Here is a 20110-nt window from a genome sequence, read left to right on the forward strand (position 1 = left end):
TACTCTTGCGACTGCCATTTGTGCCTGCCGTTCCATCTATCCAGACTGACTGACTGACCGACCGATTGACTGACCCATCCTCCTCCTACCCTAAACCCAACCAATAGTGTTTTCAAAAGCACAGATTGACCCGAGCCCCCACTTTCCTAAACTCAACCAACAGTTTTCAAAAGCAATCCAGAAAAAGAAAAGCCTTCGATTTTTGCTATGTTTTCAGATTTTACCACATTCTTACTGTTATTTACTTTTTTATTAACTATTATTTTATTAACTATTTTATTTTATGGCTTTTGTTTTTGTCTTACCCGTTTTCTGGAACTCTTCACCTGACTCAGGGCGTACTCACACTATGCTATCTGAACCCTGCCCAGATGCGTTTGAAAGAGTTGTGCCAGAGCCCGGTTCACTTGGGCTCAGGTGTGGTGCACTTGTAGTGAGAGTGCAAAACGTGCCTGAACCCGAAACTGAAGACAAGACTTGACTTTTAAGGGACTGTTTTATACGGATTAATTAATCATTCTTACTGTTTAATGAATGCAAACTGTTGTAGATTATTAAAGACGCGAGCCCCTCACTGCACGACAGCTGCACCTTCAGCAAACCTCCTCATTCCTGCAGCAAGTGGACTTTATAATTGTTTATGAGCGTCAAAAGTGGCTGATCTGATCTGCATGTCACTGCATATCAAACAACTAAAACAATATAACTAAGGAAATCTCCACTGTGCTGAGCGAGAGCACTTACTGAACAGCGCAGCATCGATGACGTAAGTCGGCAGTACAGAGTGGGCGGCGTCCGCGACACCTCCCTTACCACCCGCATCCTCAGTTATGTCCGCAACACCTCCCTCACCACCCGCGTCCTCAGATATATTTGCGCATAGATGACAAAATAGAGAGGGCGGCGTCAGCGACACCTCCATCAGCACCCGCGTGTTGGGCCGCAGAATTGAGGTCCGCGACACCCGCGCGTCCTCAGTTATATCCGCGCATAGGGCGGCAGAATAAAGAGCGCAGTGTCGCGACACCTCCCTCCCTCCCTCCCTCAGCACCCGCGTATCCTCAGTTATATCCGCGCATAGTGCGCCAGAAAAGAGGTACGCGACACCTCACTTCATTTTCATAACTGGTCACTTTCGTTTTTACATTGGGGTTCAGGGCGGCGTGATCGTCCTCTGCCTAGAGAGGCAGTTCAGCATGCTGAGGCCCTGCGTAAGCGTGCCCAGGCCCAAATGTAATGCGAGTGCAAGCTGTTGGGGGAGACGGGAGAGGGGACAAGCGTGCTTTGGCCCGGTTCAAGGCAACTGTACATAGTGTGAGTACACCCTCAAACCTTGTCATCGTGTTCATGGCAAGCTACTGGACAAACTGGTAAACAGTAGGAAAGCCGTCCATATGGAGGTAAGCGATCAGCTGGTAAGCATGAAAAGGAACGTATCATTCGTTTTAATGATGAAATGCAGCGTTAAGTTCCTCTGGCTACATAATTTGTGATCTCCAGATCTGTGTATAGGGCTACGTTTTCAGAATGAGCCTATGTTAGATGCATATGGACAGAAAAACACACTGCAGAAATCCTAATGCTTTATTCACTCGTTTATTTCAGCTCATTACAAAACTGGATTCCTTTGGTCATTGTATAGTGCAGTTCTAAAATATATATACTGTACAGGTCAACAGCAAACAATCGCAAACCAACCTGAAGCAATCAACACTCAATATACGCCACTAAAGGACAAAAGATTAGCAATACTGGTTATGGACGTCTTTATTCAGCCAAATGCAGACATACACATTATTTTAAACTCAAGCATTTCAAACGCAGGACACAAAACTAATGAATGAATGTACTGATTTCTACTCTCAGACCCCCAAGAGTTTCTTGGCCATATAGCCAGGCATACTGTAGAGGAACAGGCCCAGAATGGCGAGAAGCATCAGCGCCAACACTAATTTGATGACCAGCCACTTGTATTGGTTGCAGACGAGGTGCCGGATTGCCTTTAGCGGCATCAAGAACCACAGCATAGCAATGTCCGGGCGGCTGGTGGGACAAAACCAATGAACAAGCTTTTAATCTTTCTGAACAAATCGCAAATGTTTGTCTCACTGAAGACATGCAAGCTTGGCAGGTCAAAGCAAAGGGGATAACGTTGTTTAACGAATGCTTCAAAATGGATCTTTGCAAAATCATTTGAAGGAAATATGATGATTGTTGCAGCGAGTGCATCCAAAGATCAAAAACTGGACTGCTTCGGAGCTTAAGTGCAAACAATTGATAGTTTTCACGTGACATCACACGATTAGAGGAACGCCCCCCTGGTGGACAAGACATTACATTACATCTCCTTCTAGACTGGCAAGTCTTTTTATACAGGTTCTATTCTAATTTAAATTAAGTGCAATTAAACTATCAATTGAAATGCAAAGTCAAAGTATAAAAAGCAGAAGTAAACAAGTAGATTTTCGCCGTCATGACTAAATCGCTGAGGAATATCCACAAGACAAATGTAAACATTGGAGAATTGGAGCTCTGAGAGAAACACTAAGGGTTTTAAATGACTGACAAAAGTATGCAGATGCATTACATAGATCTCAAGTGCTAACGATTTACATTTTGATCTGTTTTCTGTCGATATGTGATCCAAATATTTGTAGCTTAAACCAGATGTATATATGACCAATTTGTGTTGTCTTTCTATGTAGATCCCAGTGTAGCCGATATTACAGCTCATTATTTTTTCCCCCGTCATGTCTCCGCACAGGTCACATGACTGAAAACTATCAATTGTAGAAAGAAAAATAGCAAGATTTTCTCTGGGTCAAATAAAATGCATGCATAGTGTTTTTATTGATTTATTAGCAGCAGCCAAAAGCACACAATAACACACATTTTAATGAAGAAACACAACTTCCAACCATCGGAAAATCCCAGAAATGTACTATTTTATAGATGTATATAAAAACATTTTACATCAGCACTGGATATACAAACAACTACATGTTTTTATGTGTTTTTAGTTTTCTGAACACAGAGATCTCTACTGGACGCTCTTCTAAATCTATTTCAGTTTTGAGGTTTAGTATTGTTTATGATCAAACCAGTGATAATTGAAGGCAATGAAGGAAAGTAGGTTTGTGTATGACTTCTCCAACACACCAATACACCATTCCAAGTAAAATGTCGCAGTATTATCAAACGTTGCAGAGAGAAGCTTCTCAAGCTCCCAGAAGCTTTTTCACCATGTAACCAGGCATACTGTAGAGGAACAGGCCCAGAATGGCGAGAAGCATCAGCGCCAACACTAATTTGATGGCCAGCCACTTGTATTGGTTGCAGACGAGGTGCCGGATTGCCTTTAGCGGCATCAAGAACCACAGCATAGCAGTGTCGGGGCGGCTGGTGGGACAAAACCAATGAACAAGCTTTTAATCTTTCTGAACAAATCGCAAATGTTTGTCTCACTGAAGACATGCAAGTTTGGCAGGTCAAAGCAAAACCGGTTATTAAAGTTACCCTCGTTCCCCGAGGGGGGGAATGGAAATGCTATGTGGAAACTTTCACTATGGGGGATTTCGTCAGAATTCAAGCATCTGAAAGAGTATACAATCAGGCCAATGAAATGCCAATGAGTTGGCAGCATCAGCATGCACAGCTGGCGCTACTTACAATTAATCTTGTATGTAAGTTTTCATTATTAAACGGAGGCATCCTTTTCTAGAAGAAGAGCCTTTCACGGCTAAAAGCTAAGGGGCAATCATTGTGGCGATGAACATAGCATTTCTGTTCCCTCCCCCAGGGATCGAGGGTTACTTCAGTAACCGTAGCATTCCCCATTCGGAAGGGGAACTTCAATGCTATGTGGAAACTTCCACTACGGTGGAATGCACACTTGGAAAGTGTGCAATCTCGGTAGGTAGGATGCTGCGGAGGCCACCTGCTGCCCAAGTGACCAGGTGGCGAGAAAACATATGGACTAGCCCTGAGAAGGGGGAGTGCTCATATAAAAAGATGGTTAGCGGGGAAGGAAAACATGAGCCCGCCTAAGAGGGGGGACTACATTGTGGCTGAGTGAGCATATGGGATCAACAGTGGGGATCTCACATAGCAGGCATCTATACCTAGAACGCGGGGTGACCAGTGGGCATGCCAACAATGTAACGGGCCATTACCTGACTACTCAGCTGAGACAGATGAGAAACCCTGCAAGGTTTACCAAGTGGGGAAGTCAACTGACAGCGTGGATATGAGACAGTTAAGAAAGCAAACTTTGTCAACTTCGTGCATATCTGCCAGGTTAACCATAGGTGGCGCTCCTGGACCACTAATGAGGCCATTGTCCTTCCAAGGCCACAAACAGCAGACTTGCATCCGTAGAGGACAGTCAGTTGCGGTGCGGGGCTCGTGTAACAGGCCTGGGTCGGAACCATCCTCGTGCAGCTGTGCCAGCGCCTGTGCTTGTTAACGCTGGTAGGTGGCCATAGCGCACAGAGGGGAAGCAGCCTGGCCTGCGGCTGTGTGGGCTCTGGCTCCGAGGGAGGCAGATAACCTACATGCCTTGGACGGGAGCAGAGGCAGACCCCACCAGTAATTGGCACCACGCGGGCCCACAATGGCACTTTCCATCTGGGGAATCGACTCATACCCCTGGCTGCTCCGCTATCAAGAGTGGTGAGGTACACGCAAATAGGGCAGAGAAAGGTGTCCTCCAAGACTGCGTGAGCCTACTTTGGACTTCTGGGAAGAAGGGGATGGGAGGCTTAAAGGTCTTGCCTTCTTAACATCCTCCACACAACACCCATCTAGTTGGTCTGGCCACGGGGGGTGGGTGGGGGATAAACCATCTCCAGGCCCACGGCCGAAGCAGCCCGGGAAAGTATGGTTATCATGTCTGCTTATAGATTCGACGCCGTGCTCGCTACCCCGATAGGAGGGAGCGGGTTCGAATCCTCATCAGACAATGACAGCCTGTCATCCGATGCAGCGATGGACGTCTATGCCTCGGTGTCATCATGTGAGAGGGCGACCATCCGAGGACGCATCGCTTCACCACTCGAAGCTTGGATGGAGCACGTGGAGAAATAAGAGGTCCGCAAGCCTGAGGGTGGCGGATTTACTCACTCTGTAACCCTCAGATCTGCCCGAGTGCCAACCACAAAGAGGGGGACAGCTGGAGTGGGTGGCCCTTTTGCAAGAGCCAGTCTCGATCTTAACTGTGCAACAGACATGCAACAGCAGTGATGGCATGAACTACAAACCGAATACTGACCGGACCCAAAGATTGCCAGACAAGGGAGAAACCAAGGTCGACCGTCTGCCGCCGCTTATCGCATACTCTGGACCAGGAAAAGCAGCCCGCTTTCTCGTTCTCTCTCTCTGTCATAACAGTTGGAGAAACCCTCATATGACTCTCTCAAAAGCTTCATGAAAGGATCTGAAGCAAAACGGATGCTCAGCTTGGCACATGCAGCGCTTATATACAAGACTATTTGTAAGTAGCGCCAGCTGTGCATGCTAACGCTACTAACCCATTGACATTTCATTGGCCAGATTGTATACTCTTTCAGATGATTGGATTCTGATGAAATCCCCCATAGTGGAAGTTTCCGCATAGCATTGAAGTTCCCCTCCCGAAGGAGAACTTGTTGTTCAATGAATGCTTCAAAATTGAGTTTTGCTAAATCATTTGAGAGAAATATGATGATTGGTGCAACAAATGCATCCAAAGATCCACAGCTGGACTGGTTTGCAGAGCTTGGGTGTACATGATTGATAGTTTTTATGTGGCATCACATGATTAGGGAAACGCTCCTCTGGTGGGTAAAACATTTCCTGCTGACCAACAAGTCTTTTTATATAGTTTCTATTCTAGTACAATCAAAATAAATATCCAAATGAAAAGTCAAAGTATAAACAGCAGAAGTGAAAGAATAGATTTTCGCGGTCGCCAATGACCGAATCGCTAAGGAATATCCGCAAGATAAATGTAAACATCGACGAATTGGAGCTCTGAGAGAGACGTTTGTAAATGACTGAAAAACAGCTTCATAGATTTAGTTCATACAATCGCAAGTGCCCACAATTTACAGTTTGTAGTCATATCTCTTGTTCGTTCTGTCAATATGTGATCCAAATATTTGTAGCTTGAAACAGATGGAAATATGACCGGTTTGTGCTGTGTTTCTATGTAGATCCCAGTGTAGCCGCAATTACGGTCCATTGTTTTTTTTTTTGCCTGCCTGGTTTCTGCACAGGTCACATGACTGAAAACTATCAATTATAGAAAGAATAATTGCAGGATTTTCTCTGGGTCCTAACAAATAAAAAGCATAGTTTTTTATTTTTACATGGATTTAATAGCAGTAGCCAAAAGCACACAATTACACACATTTCAGCCTAGAAACACAACTTCCAACCATCGGAAAAATCCCAGAAATGTACTAATTTATATATGTATATAAAAACATTTTACATCAGCACTGGATATACAGACAACTACATGTTTTTAGGAGTTTTTAGTACACAAAGAAATCTATAGAGTACGATCCTCTAATCTCCTCTAAATCTATTTCAGTTTTGCGCTTTAGCAGTGTTTATGATCAAACCAGTAATAATTGTAAGCAAAGGAGAAAAGTAGGTTTGCGTATGACTTCTCCAACACACCAATACACCATTCCAAATGAAATGTCGCAGTACTATTAAACGTTGCAGAGAGAAGCTTCTCAAGCTCCCAGAAGCTTTTTCACCATGTAACCAGGCATACTGTAGAGGAACAGGCCCAGAATGGCAAGAAGCATCAGCGCCAACACTAATTTGATGACCAGCCACTTGTATTGGTTGCAGACGAGATTCCGGATTGCCTTTAGCGGCATCAAGAACCACAGCATAGCAATGTCCGGGCGGCTGGTGGGACAAAACCAACGAACAAGCTTTTAATCTTTCTGAACAAATCGCAAACGTTTGTCTCACTGAAGACATGCAAGCTTGGCAGGTCAAAGCAAAGGGGAAGTGCAAGTATATAGTGTTGTTTAACACAACGGTCGTTCAGCGAACGCTTCAAAATGCAAGTTTTGCAAAATCATTTGAAGGAAATATGATGATTGGTGCAGCGAGTGCATCCAAAGATCCACAGCTAGACTGGCTTTCAAAGCTTGGGTGCAAATAATTGATAGTTTTCACGTGACGTCACATGATTAGAGGAACGCCCCCCCCCCTACTCCTGGTGGGCAAAACATTGCTATCTCTTGCTTATTGGCAAGTCTTTTTATATAGTTTATATTCTAATTTGCATGTCAAGTGCAATTAAATTATAAATTGAAATGCAAAGTATAAGCAGCTGAAGCTACCAAATAAATTTTGCCATCACCACTGAGTAAATTTCAGAGAAATATCCACAGGACAGATGTAAACATTGACAATTTAGAGCTCTGACAGAGACATGTAGAGTTTTAAATGATAGAATATGGATCCCAAGTGCTAACAATTTACATTTCGTAATCTGCTGTGTTCTGTTGATATGCGATACAAATATTCGTAGCTGGAAACAGACGTGCAGTTGAAGTCAGAATTATTTGCCCCCCTTTGAATTTTTGTTGCTTTTTTGAATATTTCCCATATTATATTTAACAGAGCAAGGAAATTTTCACAGCATGTCTGATAATGTTTTTTCTTCTGGAGAAAGTCTTATTTGTTTTATTTCGGCTAGAATAAAAGCAGTTTTTAATTTTTTTTAACACCATTTTAAGGACAAAATTATTAGTCCCTTTAAGCTAACTTTTTTTTCCGATAGTCTACGGAACAATCCATCGTTATACAATAACTTGCCTAATAACCCTAACCTGCCTAGTTAATCTAATTAACCCAGTTAAGCCTTTAAAAGTCACTTTAAGCTGTATAGAAGTGTCTTGAAAAATATCTAGTAAAATATTATTTACTGTCATCATGGCAAAGATAAAACAAATCAGTTATTAGAGATGAGTTATTAAAACTATAATGTTTAGAAATGTGTTGAAGAAATCTACTCTTTGTTGAACAGAAATAGGGGGAAAAATAAACAGGGATTTAATAATTCAGGGGGGCTAATAATTCTGACTTCAACTGTATATATGATTAAGTTGGTGCTGCTTTTCTATGCAGATCCCAGTGTAGCCGATATTACGGCTCGTTTTTTTTGCCTGCCTAGTCTCCGCACAGGTCACATGACTGAAAACTATCAATTGTAGAAAGAAAAATGGCAAGATTTTCTCTGGGTCCTAACAAATAAAATGCATGCATAGTGTTTTTATTGATTTATTAGCAGCAGCCAAAAGCACACAATAACACACATTTCAATGAAGAAACACAACTTCCAACCATCGGAAAAACCCAGAAATGTACTAATTTATATATGTATATAAAAACATTTTACATCAGCACTGGATATGCAAACAATTATGTTTTTATGTGTTTTTAGTTTAGTTTAGTAGGGTTTATGATCAAACCAGTAATAATTGAAGGCAAAGGACGAAAGTAGGTTTGCGTATGACTTCTCCAACACACCAATACACCATTCCAAATGAAAATTCGACTATCAAACGCTGCAGAGAGAAGCTTTTCAAGCTCCCAGTAGCTTTTTCACCATGTACCCTGGCATACTGTACAGAAACAAGCCCAGCATTGCTAAAAGCAGCAGAGCCACCACTATTTTGATGACCAGCCACTTGTATTGGTTGCAGACGAGATGGCGGATTGCCTTTAGCGGCATCATGAACCACAGGAATGCAGTGTCAGGGCGGCTGGTGGGACAAAGAGAAATGTGTGGTAAAATTATGCGGCATTTCCCTGGGCGACTTTTGATCGCACTGGGGTTTAATCTCAGTTTATTTAAAATTTAGCAACAAAGCAAGCACAGATTATTTCGGTAACACTTTACATTTACACACTATTTGTTAAGCTTCAGCAAATAGTTAAGTGGTTGTTTGTTAAGCATTAGCTCTACATTAAGCAGTTAATAAATACAGCCACCCATGCTTTATTAATTACTTATAAGTGCATGTATAATGTGCTTAATGATTGTGTTTTCATACTTTGTTAGGGATTCATTTTTCATTACTAAATTAAGTATTGCATTATTTACAAACCAGTTATTTAAGAAAAGTGTGTTTTTTAGGATCATTCAGAACGCGTAAGTACATTTTTTATAATTTGATTAATGATTATTATTCAGGCATATAATGATAGTTGCTTTGTATGTTAGTAAATGCTTTATTGACTCAATTTCATCAAGTTTGATGACCTAATCTTACGTAAACACTATGTATGCTCTGTAAATCCCTTATTAAATGTGCGGTTAAATTCTAAACAGGAAAAAAGAACTGAAACTGTATCAAATGAAACAGAAATCTTTGCATAAATCTTAGCTAAAATAAAATTACTGTACAATTTAAACATAAGTAAAAACATTGAAATGTTCCATTATAATATATTGTTAAATTATTATACTGTTGTTGTTGTTTTATCCAATTTTATGTTGTATTTTGACACTCCTGTTAAAGTTTGAACTTTACAGTAAGTCTATTTTTTTAAATAAAATTTTCAAAGATACGTTGTTCTTTTTGACATGACATGAAGAGTTTTAAATGACAGAATATGGATCCCAAGTGCTAACAATTTACATTTCGTGATCTGCTTTGTTCAGTTGATATGCGATCCAAATATTCGTAGCTTGAAACAGATGTACAGTTGAAGTCAGAATTATTTGCCCCCTTTGAATTTTTGTTGCTTTTTTGAATATTTCCCATATTATATTTAACAGAGCAAGGAAATTTTCACAGTATGTCTGATAATGTTTTTTCTTCTGGAGAAAGTCTTATTTGTTTTATTTCGGCTAGAATAAAAGCAGTTTTAAATTTTTTAAACACCATTTTAAGGACAAAATTATTAGCCCCTTTAAGCTAACTTTTTTTTCGATAGTCTGCAGAACAATCCATCGTTATACAATAACTTGCCTAATAACCCTAACCTGCCTAGTTAATCTAATTAACCCAGTTAAGCCTTTAAAAGTCACTTTAAGCTGTATAGAAGTGTCTTTAAATAAAAATTTCAAAGATACGTTGTTCTTTTTGAAACTGAGTCTTTAATTGTCATTTTTAAGGGATTAACAGAGCATGAATAGTCCTCACTTTAGATTAGTTCATGAAACTAGATGAAGGTGAGTTAATAAAGCATTTATTAACATACACTACCTGACAAAAGTCTTGTCATTGATCCCAGTTGTAAAAGCAACATATAATAACTCGACTTCTAGATGATCAATTGGAAAAGTGGCAGAAGGTGGAATTTACTGATGAATCATCTGTTGAACTGCATCAATCATCACAAATACTGCAGAAGATCTACTGGAACCAGCATGGAGCCAAGATTCTCATAGAAATCAGTCAAGTTTGGTGAAGGAAAAATCATGGTTTGGGGTTACATTCAGTATCAACAGCCTGAGGTACTGTATCAAGACATTAGTGCTGCCCATTACATTACAAACCACAGGAGAGGGCAAATTCTCCAGCAGGATAGCGCTCCTTCTCATACTTCAGCCTCAACATCAAAGCTACTGAAAGCGAAGAAGGTCAAGGTGCTCCAGGATTGGCCAGCCCAGTCACCAGAAATAAACATTATTGAGCATGTCTGGGGTTAAGATGAAGGAGGAGGCATTGAAGATTAACACAAAGACTCTTGATGAACTCTGGGAGTCCTGCAAGAACACTTTCTTTGCCATTCCAGATGACTTTATTAATCAGTGATTTGAGTCATGTCAGAGATGTATGGATGCAGTCCTCCAAGCTCATGATGGAGTCAGACACAATATTCATTCTGTCTCCACTGCAGCAGGACTTTATATTCTATACTGGACATTATTTCTGTTCAGCGATGAGACTTTTGTTTAAGCAGAGTCAGGCCTTACTGTCCTAATCAAATCATTAATAATCAAGGTATGATCATATTTTATTGTGCTCATCTAGAGGCCTTTACCTTTCATATAAGCCACTTCTGTAACCAAATGATCAACTAGAAGTCAAGTTATTATTATTGTTCCTAAAACTTGGATAGACGCCAAGACTTTTGTCAGGGAGTGTTCAGAATATAAATCATGCAGACAAAATAAATAGTAATTTCAAATGCTTTTTTTTATATTATACATTTATTTCATGGTGTCCCAAAATACTTTGTTAATGAAAATACATTTGTATAAATTATATGTGCAATATTACACACATGCTGAATAACAGCATCCTGAAAAAGTTGCAAGTTGGATATTGAAAATACAATGTTTACATTTTTGCATTTTATTGAATAATAATTTCTATTTTTTTATGTTGTACCTGTAACCATTATGTTTTGAAAAGAGTTTTATATTTTATTATATTATTCTATTTTTTTAATCAAACATTTGCCCTGAAGAAATATGATCACATATGAATGATATAGAGTATATAGTGACCTGATAAACTGTAATAAATACTGTAGTATAATTTACTTTTTATTACAGTAAACTTTGGTGTATTGCAGTCTAATATAACCTAGTTGTAAAACAAGTTGTACAGTATCGGGTAATTTGTTTATATTACTACAGTTGTTGTATTACTAAAGCAACTATAGAATTACCGCAAGAGTATTTTACTATAGTATGGTTTAAAACACTATAATATTTACTATCGGATTTTTTGTTAACAATTTGCATTTAATATAAAGTTGTTTCTGATATTAAGAAATTCTTTAGTATAAAAATGATTTCTTAAAGTAACCTGTGTGAAAACAATCTGTAGTAATTTTTAGTAAACACTGTAGTGTTTTTAAACCATACTATAGTAAACTGTTGTGATGATAACACGGCTATCGCTTTATGTGTTTTTTTAAGAATAAAAACAAATACTATTTCCTTCAAAAACTGTGAGGTAGTGTTATACTAAACCACAGTTTACTGTAATAAAAACTAAAATTTACTATGGTATTAGTTCATGATAGTTAACAGTGCAGAATGCTGCAGCATTTATTAACAAAGAGCTTAAAATACAATAATATATACAGTATAATAGATTTTGTAGTTCATAAAAACTACTGTTTTTCACATGGGTGTAAATAAAACATTACTGGAATATGTTATACAATAAACACAACTATATTATTGAGACTTTTACATGTTTATACACATCCTTCACCTGTTTTATGCAACATTTTATTCCAGTTATTTTTCTTTTCGTTGATGATAAAGTTAGAAGGGATACAGCCGCGAATACTCTCTTTTAAAGTAAAGTAACTATTATCACATGCCTGAATAATACGATATATAAATGTTCATTTGAATAGTTTAATCATTTACTCATGCGTTCTGAATGATCTTAAACCCCAACTATTCTTAAATAACTGATTTGTAAATATTGCCATGCTTAATTTAGAAATGAAAAATGAATTACTAACTAGGTATGAAAATACAATCATTAAGCACATTATACATGTGCTTATATTGTAGCTGTATTTATAAACTGCTAAATAACGTCTATCAATGTAGAGTAAATGCTTTAAAAATAATGAATTAACTATTTGCTAATGCTTATCCCTGCTGAAAATCCAGCTAAAACCAGCCTAGGATGGTTGGCTGGTTTTAGCTGGTCGACCAGCCTGGTTTTAGAGAGGTTTTGGCCACTTCCAGGCTGGTTTCCAGCCATTTCCAGCCTGTTTTTAGTTGGTCAGGCTGGGCGATGACCAGCTAAAACCAGCTTGACCAGCCAAGCCAGGCTGGGAGCCCAGCCAAAACCAGCTATGTCCAGCTTAAACCAGGATGGTCAAGCTGGTTTTAGATGTTTTAGCTGGTCACTATCCAGCCTGACCAGCTAAAACCAGGCTGGAAATGACTGGAAACCAGCCTGGAAGAGGCCAAAACCCCTCTAAAACCAGCCTGGTCGACCAGCTAAAACCAGCCAACCAGCCTAGGCTGGTTTAAGCTGGATTTTTCAGCAGGGATGATATATAGTGTGTAGTTATTTTCAAGTGTTACCATTACTTTTTAATTGGAAATAGGCTCATGTTACAGCTCCCCAAGAATTAAATAGTTGAGTTTTACCCTTTTTTAATCCATTCAGCAGATATCCTGGCAGGAGCACTTTTAGCTTAGCTTAGTTTAGCATTGATCATTAAATCGGATTAGGCCATTAGCATCTCACTCAAAAATTACTAAAACGTTTTGATAGTTTTGCTATTTAATGCCTGACTCTTCTGTAGTTACATTGTGCACTAAGACATATGAGAATTCAAAAGTTGCTAGTTTCTAGGCTGATATGTCTAGGAACTAAACTCTCATTCTGACGTAATAATCAAGGGACTTTGCTTGCGTAGCTTGGCTGAATCAGGGGTAATGATAATATGCAGCGTCTGAAAGTAACTTCCAATGTAAACCTCCAGTTGTGCTGTGTAATATCATTGTGCCTTGCTTATAAGAGTATAGTTCCTAGCCACATCAGCCTAGAAAGTGGCACATTTTCATTTTTTCGTTGGTTTTAGTACACAATGTAACTATAAAAGAGTCAAGCTTTAAATAGGGAAATTATCTAACGTAGACTAACCCTATTCCGTACACAACGATGTTGCGTACAGATGACCTTTTAACGCCAATCTCTGAATAAATACCTTTGTGTCGTAGGCAAGCTATACATCTGTATACTCTTTATTTCTCACTCTTTCAACCCCAACCACATCAGAGACCTTCCTAAAATATGTTTCAGAGTAAATTCACTAAATTTGCCGCATCCACCTAATGCGCTTGAAAATAGACAGTGGGCAAGCTTAAGGTGTGGGTGTCTCCTGGGAGGGGAGACATTTAAAGCATCGGCAATATGCATTTGTATTTAATTTAGGCATCACAAAGTATTACAGTCTTCATAAAGTGAATATTATGTTATCACAAATTGTTAAATAAATGATCTTTTGTTGAGTAAATGCTTTGAAATGGGGATATTTAGACGTCAGATGTGGGTGATGACCGCATGGCGCAACTCTCCGCCAAACGCTGTTTGGATCCTCTTTGTGCAGTGATGATGTTTACATTTATATAAGGTCAGTCAAGTTAGCGTTAATTTGCATGAATTTAATGTTTTAATATTTTAAATTGTCATGCTGTTATAAAATAAACATGATATAAAAATTAAATGATTTTGAAGCTTTTTCATTTCAAACTTTCATAAAAGAGTTATTACGCAATACTAGTTAAACACAATAATAGTAAATAGTATAAGACTTCAAACTATGCCCATTTTTGCCAGTGAATTGAAGTTATGCGCAGTGTACGAACACTATTTTAGTCGTGTACGGAACACAGTTAATACATATCATCTTCCATACACATGCGAAGGCGGTACTTTTCCCATCTTTTCTCAAAAACTACTGGTCCAAAAGACATCAATCAAGATTTGGATTGTGCAATAGGTATTCCCCCAGGGAATGAACACACAAACATGTCTATCTGGCTTTCAATGACAGAGAAGTGGTCGTTTGAGTGTGCTGAATAGCGAAAAGTGTACGGAAAATGGTTAGACTACATCAAGGGTGACCAACCCTGTTCCTGGAGATCAACCTTCCAGATTTCAGTTGCAACCCATATTAAACACACCTGCCAGTAATTATCAAGTGCTTTTCATGTCCTAATTAATTGATTCAGGTGTGTTTGATCAGGGTTTGAGCTGAACTCTTTAGGAAGGTCGATCTCCAGGAGCAGGGTTGAGCACCCCTGGTCTACGTTAAAATCTTTGATTATATTTGGGTGAGATGTTAATAGTCTAATCTGATTCTATGCTAAGCAAAACTAAGCTAAAAGTGCTCCCCTTCAGTCCCGGAGATCAGCTGAATGGATATAGAAATGGTAAAACTCACCTGTTCAGCTTTAAGGGACAAAAATCAGCCTATTTTCAATAAAAGTTCCTTTAATACATTTATCAGATGTTTCTTTTAACGATTCTCTTAAATATTGATTCATTTATGTTTTAATAAGCAGGTGATCTCCACGAGAATGTGGCGGGAGAAACTGAACAACCAATGAAAACTTCATATGGGTTAATGACAGGTATTTTACCGCAGTGTTAATTTCGCCAACGAAAATGGTTTGATGCAAACAGAAACTTCACAGATCTGCTGCGCCGCTAACGTTAAGCACAGAGGACCTGCCTAGTTTGTTTGTTTCAAGCTAAGATTTTCAATAATGAAATTAACACTGATGTATATCAATCAGAGGACATACCATTTATTATTTACATTTAGTTACATATTTATATCGGAGATCATTCCTTTCCTGGGAGATGTTAGAATTCGTTTAAATCAGGATATTCAAAATCTGTTAATTCATTCACTCATTTATTTATAATTTATTTAGAGTTTAGAGTTTTATTTGGACTTTAGAATGTTTAAAGTATTGCAGGATACTTGCTGTAAAAATTTATTACATTTTAAAAGGGTTTTAATGTTTAGATCAACAATTCAAGTCCTTTTATATTTGATAGAAAAAGAAAAATTGTAAGTGGCACGAGAGGTGTGAACGTGTAAATGTTGCTCTTACTTGGGTTTCTCCAGAGGCTCTGGCTCATTGCGTCCTTCACCGACGGGACTTTTCTCAGCCTCCTCACCTGTCAACAACTGAAGCTCTGCTTCCACTTTGCCCTAAAGCGAAAACATTTTTTATTCCAAACTCGACAACAGCACTGAGCATTCTGTTATTTGCATTCCCTTGTTACAAATTTGTGTGAACACAAAGAAAGAACAAAGATATTCTTAAGAATGTTCACAGCATATTTGAAAGTGAAAGGTCAAACACCCCATGCTTCATGAAATACTATGATTCTGAGTGTGCTCCATGCAGGTGAGTGGCCTTGACAAACCACATGTAGGAGACGCACTTCTCTCCAAATGCACCAGACACTTTTTTTAACACTCTATATTTCTGGAAAACATCACGCAATTCTTATAGCCCGTTTCCACTAAGCAGCACAGTTCGGTACAGTGTGGTATATGGTATGCTTTTTTGTCTGTTAATGGTTTGGAAACCCCTTTCAAAGGGTACCCGTACACAACAGGCCAAAGATTGGATCTAGACTCTCAGCTGAACACTATTAATTCACAGAGAATCGATACCAATGCATGCAACAAGCCAAGAGAAAGACAATACTGGAAGCACCATTTTTATATAAATAGCCCGGACATGACAACATAAAATTATATATAATGAGCCATGGTTGACCCAAGCTCAAATAAACTTTGTTGGCAAACAGCCACGTGCTAAGAAGTAGAACAGAATCTGCTGTGTCCTCTATTGTTGTTTACAAAGCCATGTAAAAATGCAACCCAGGCTCATTCTGAAAACGTACCTCTATAAACATTTCTGGAGACCGCAAAATACGTCCTAGGAGGTGCAGTTTTTGTTTTAACGAATTCACCAGAGGCCGCTGTGTACGCTTTTTGAGATCTTAAATTTCTCTATGCCATTCACGCCTGCTGTTCTCCCATAAACCCACCCGAGGCCACTGTTGACTGACTGTTTGACTGAATAACTCACCGACCAATCGACTGACCCACTGTCCTTCTTCCCTAAACCCAACCAATTGTATTGATTGACCCTCCCACCCACATCCCTAAACATATTTATGCAATGCAGAAAAGCCCTAGCCTGATTTTTTACCACGTTTTCAGATTTTACCACATTCTCACCCTGTTATTTACTTGTTCATTTGGCTTTAGTTTTTGTCCTACTTGCTTTCTGGAACCGTCACTGGAGTCGAACGCCGTCTTCGTGGTCAACTCCTCTCTGCATCTCAAGTCCGCTGACGTACATGGCGTGCTAACGGGACAAACTGGTAACAGCGGTAAAGCTGGTCAAACCGAGGTAAGTGGTCAGCGCGTTCGTTTAAAAATTAAATGCAGCCATACGTACCTCTGGCTACATAACTTGCGGTCTCCAAAAACATATATATGGGGCAAAGTTTTCAAAATCAGCCTAAGTTGTAAAAATTCATGGAAACCGTGAGTGGTTTCCTTTTCCCTCTGTGTGCATTTGCAGTGTGTCTGTTTTTGAAATGATTTTGCTCATGATTGGGTCAACTTGCGGTCAAATGTGAGTGCAAAGTGTGAACAAACAAATAAGCGAACGATTCTTTCTGCAACCTAAAACACCACTCAGTGAAAACAAGGCATTACAGTGCTTCATGCAGGTGAGTGGGCTTGACAAACCACATGCATGTGGAAAAAATTCTAAACTAGCCAGACCAGTCATGGCATGTATATAGTACTTATATTGCTGCTCTTCGATGATTAGAAGTGCTTCTTTTATTCTTACTTGTGAGATGCTTTGGATACAAGCATCTGCTAAATTAAAAAATGTTTAAAAAGATCTCTAACCTGCTCCCAATATGATAAAAAGCACCACAGACATGCCATCCAAATAGCCCATGATTAGCAACAGGTCATGCATGAGACATTTTAAAGATCGCAGGGCAGCATTTTTAGTGAAATTATTACATTTTAATTTTTAACTTTTTTAATGTTTTACAGTGTAGTAGCACAAATAACTGCAATACCTAGATATATAAAAATTCAAATCAACAGAAGGTAATGCAGTATTTGCTTTATGAAGCTTTGGTTAACATTTCTTTTGACCCAGTGATTCAGAGCACAATTCAAACCTGTTCGGGAACAGTTTGAAATGTCATGAAGTATATTAAATATACTTCTGCAGGTCACCTACTGTAATTTCTAGCTCATCATTTTCATCTCTGGCCACAAACGGCCACCAGCCTTTGATTCTCTTCTGCTTGAAGATGTTGACCATGGGCATTTCATTCTCATTCGTGACCATTTCAATGGAGCACTGCTTTGCCGTCTTTGCGCCTCGTGGAAATCGATTCAGGTCCAATTCGATCGCACCTGAAACAAAATGTGCCAGCATCAAATGGATGATAAATCAATGCATTCCACTGGAGAAATGATTCCACATTCCGATGCACTGGGAGTTTCTCTCTGTACAAGTCTCTTCTTGCTTCTAATTCCTCACACACACCACTTAAACTTTCACTTTTCCTGAATTATTAATGATTATTTTACACAAATTCCAAGAGTGTTTATAGTTAGCTGTGTTTATATTAAACTTGTAACATAAAGTCGCAGTGCTAGTATAAAGAGTGCCGTATTCTGTTAAAAACTAGCTTAGTCCAGGCATGGTCTGCTGTTAAAACTAGCCTAGAGTACCATCTGCTGTTAAATCTAGCCTAGAGTGCCATCCACTGTCAAAAACTAGCCTAGTACACAGTCTGCTATTAAAACTAGCCCGGAGAGCAATCTTCTGTTAAAAACAAGCCTAGAGTGCCATCTGCTGTTAAAAACTAGCCAACACTGAGCGCCATCCACTGTAAAAACTAGCCTAGAGTACCATCTGCTGTTAAATCTAGCCTAGAATACCGTCTGCTGTTAAATCTAGCCTAGAGTGCCATCCACTGTCAAAAAGTAGCCTAGAGCACCATCTACTATTAAATCTAGCCTAAAGTGCCATCTGCTGTTAAAACTAGCCTAGAGCACCGTCTGCTGTTAAAACTAGCCTAAACTGCCATCTGCTGTTAGAACTAGCCTAGAGCACCGTCTGCTGTTAAAACTAGCCTAAACTGCCATCTGCTGTTAAAACTAGCCTAGAGCACCGTCTGCTGTTAAAACTAGCCTATACTGCCATCTGCTGTTAAAACTAGCCTAGAGCACCGTTTGCTGTTAAAACTAGCCTAAACTGCCATCTGCTGTTAAAACTAGCCTAGAGCACCGTCTGCTGTTAAAACTAGCCTAAACTGCCATCTGCTGTTAAAACTAGCCTAGAGCACCGTCTGCTGTTAAAACTAGCCTAAACTGCCATCTGCTGCAAAAAAACTAGCCTAGACTGCCATCTACTGTCAAAAACTAGCTTAAAGTGCTATCTGCTATTGAAACCAAGCTAGAGTGCCGTCTGCTAGTAAAACTAGCCTAAACTGAGTGCCATCTCCAGTTAAACACTAGTCAGGAGTCCAATCTTCTGTTAAAAACAAGCATAAAGTGCTATCTACTGCTAAAACTAGCCTAGACTGCCATCTTCTGGTAAAACTAGCCTAAACTGCCATCTGCTAAAACTAGCCTAGAACACTGTCTGCTGTTTAAAACCAGCCTAAAGCACTGTTTGCTGTCAAAAACTGGCTTGGATCGCCATCTGCAGTCAAAAACAAGCCTTGAGTGCTATCTGCTATTAAAACTAGCCTAGAGCACTGCCTGCTGTTAAAAACTAGTCTAGAGTGCCGTCTGCTGGTAAAAGCCAGACTAAACCACCGCTTGCTGTCAAAAACTAACCCAGGCTGTTTCTCAATATGCGTTCTTCAGCGGTCTTGCGTCCTCGTGTTCTCGTGAAACGTCATCATCAGCTGCCTAAGTTCAGTTCCAATACTCAAGACCGCAAGTACGGAGGACGCGTGAAACTTCCCGGATGTGTTCTTGAAATCGAGGACGCACCGATGCAGACTTCAACAGCGAGCTCGCTCTGGAAGTCCCAGAAGTCATTGCGACTGGAGGTGGGAAGCGCAGCTTTTTATTTAGATTTATTATTAAAGTTCAGAGATATTACTTATTTACCTCAGGAGTTTCCCTAAATGAAACGGTGAAGGTAAACATTAACATGAACATCTTAATAAAGGAATAAACACATTAATTGTGTTTGTTTGATGAAATTCGTATTAAAATTTGTTTTATTTATATTGTGCAGAGTATATTTAAAATGTTTTTATGCAAAGTATATATTTTGAAGAGGGGGGAAACAATAAATCGTTGTATGAAGGCTGTAATGTTTAAATAATTTCCATTTAAAACGCGTGAAGGTCACGTGACCATCAGGAAGAACGCAGCATCCCATTTCTCAAAGGACGCGTTCTCTGCCCTCGCGGTCTCCTGAGTTCGTTCTTCCGAGGACACCTGGCAAGACCGCACTCTACAAGAACGCAAGTCCATTCTCTGCGTTCTTGGAATTGAGAAACAGCCCCAGAGTGTCATCTGCTATTAAAGCTAGCCTAGAACGCCGTCTGCTGTTAAAACCTAGTATAGA

General features: G+C 39.4%; 3 protein-coding genes across 5 annotated transcripts in view; 2 read left to right on the top strand and 1 right to left on the bottom strand.

Annotated features, from left to right (window-relative positions):
- galnt16 (UDP-N-acetyl-alpha-D-galactosamine:polypeptide N-acetylgalactosaminyltransferase 16) overlaps positions 1-20110 on the top strand; it is a 375091-nt gene that overhangs the window by 183009 nt on the left and 171972 nt on the right. The gene's annotated exons all lie outside the window — the stretch shown is intronic.
- zc2hc1c (zinc finger, C2HC-type containing 1C) overlaps positions 1-20110 on the top strand; it is an 835825-nt gene that overhangs the window by 61821 nt on the left and 753894 nt on the right. The window lies entirely within an intron of this gene.
- otofb (otoferlin b) overlaps positions 1590-20110 on the bottom strand; it is a 59985-nt gene continuing 41464 nt past the window's right edge. Inside the window, 5 exon segments of one of the 3 annotated variants that reach the window (NM_001442369.1) lie at positions 1590-1894; positions 6755-7548; positions 8099-8774; positions 15575-15675; positions 17753-17931. In NM_001442369.1, coding sequence (NP_001429298.1) covers positions 8594-8774; positions 15575-15675; positions 17753-17931 — 461 coding nt within the window. In that variant the 3' untranslated portion in view covers positions 1590-1894; positions 6755-7548; positions 8099-8593. 3 annotated transcript variants of the gene reach the window in all.

The sequence above is a fragment of the Danio rerio genome, chromosome 17 (genome assembly GCF_052040795.2).
Source record: "Danio rerio strain M-AB ecotype USA chromosome 17, GRCz13ab, whole genome shotgun sequence".
Classification (NCBI taxonomy): Eukaryota; Metazoa; Chordata; class Actinopteri; order Cypriniformes; family Danionidae; genus Danio; species Danio rerio.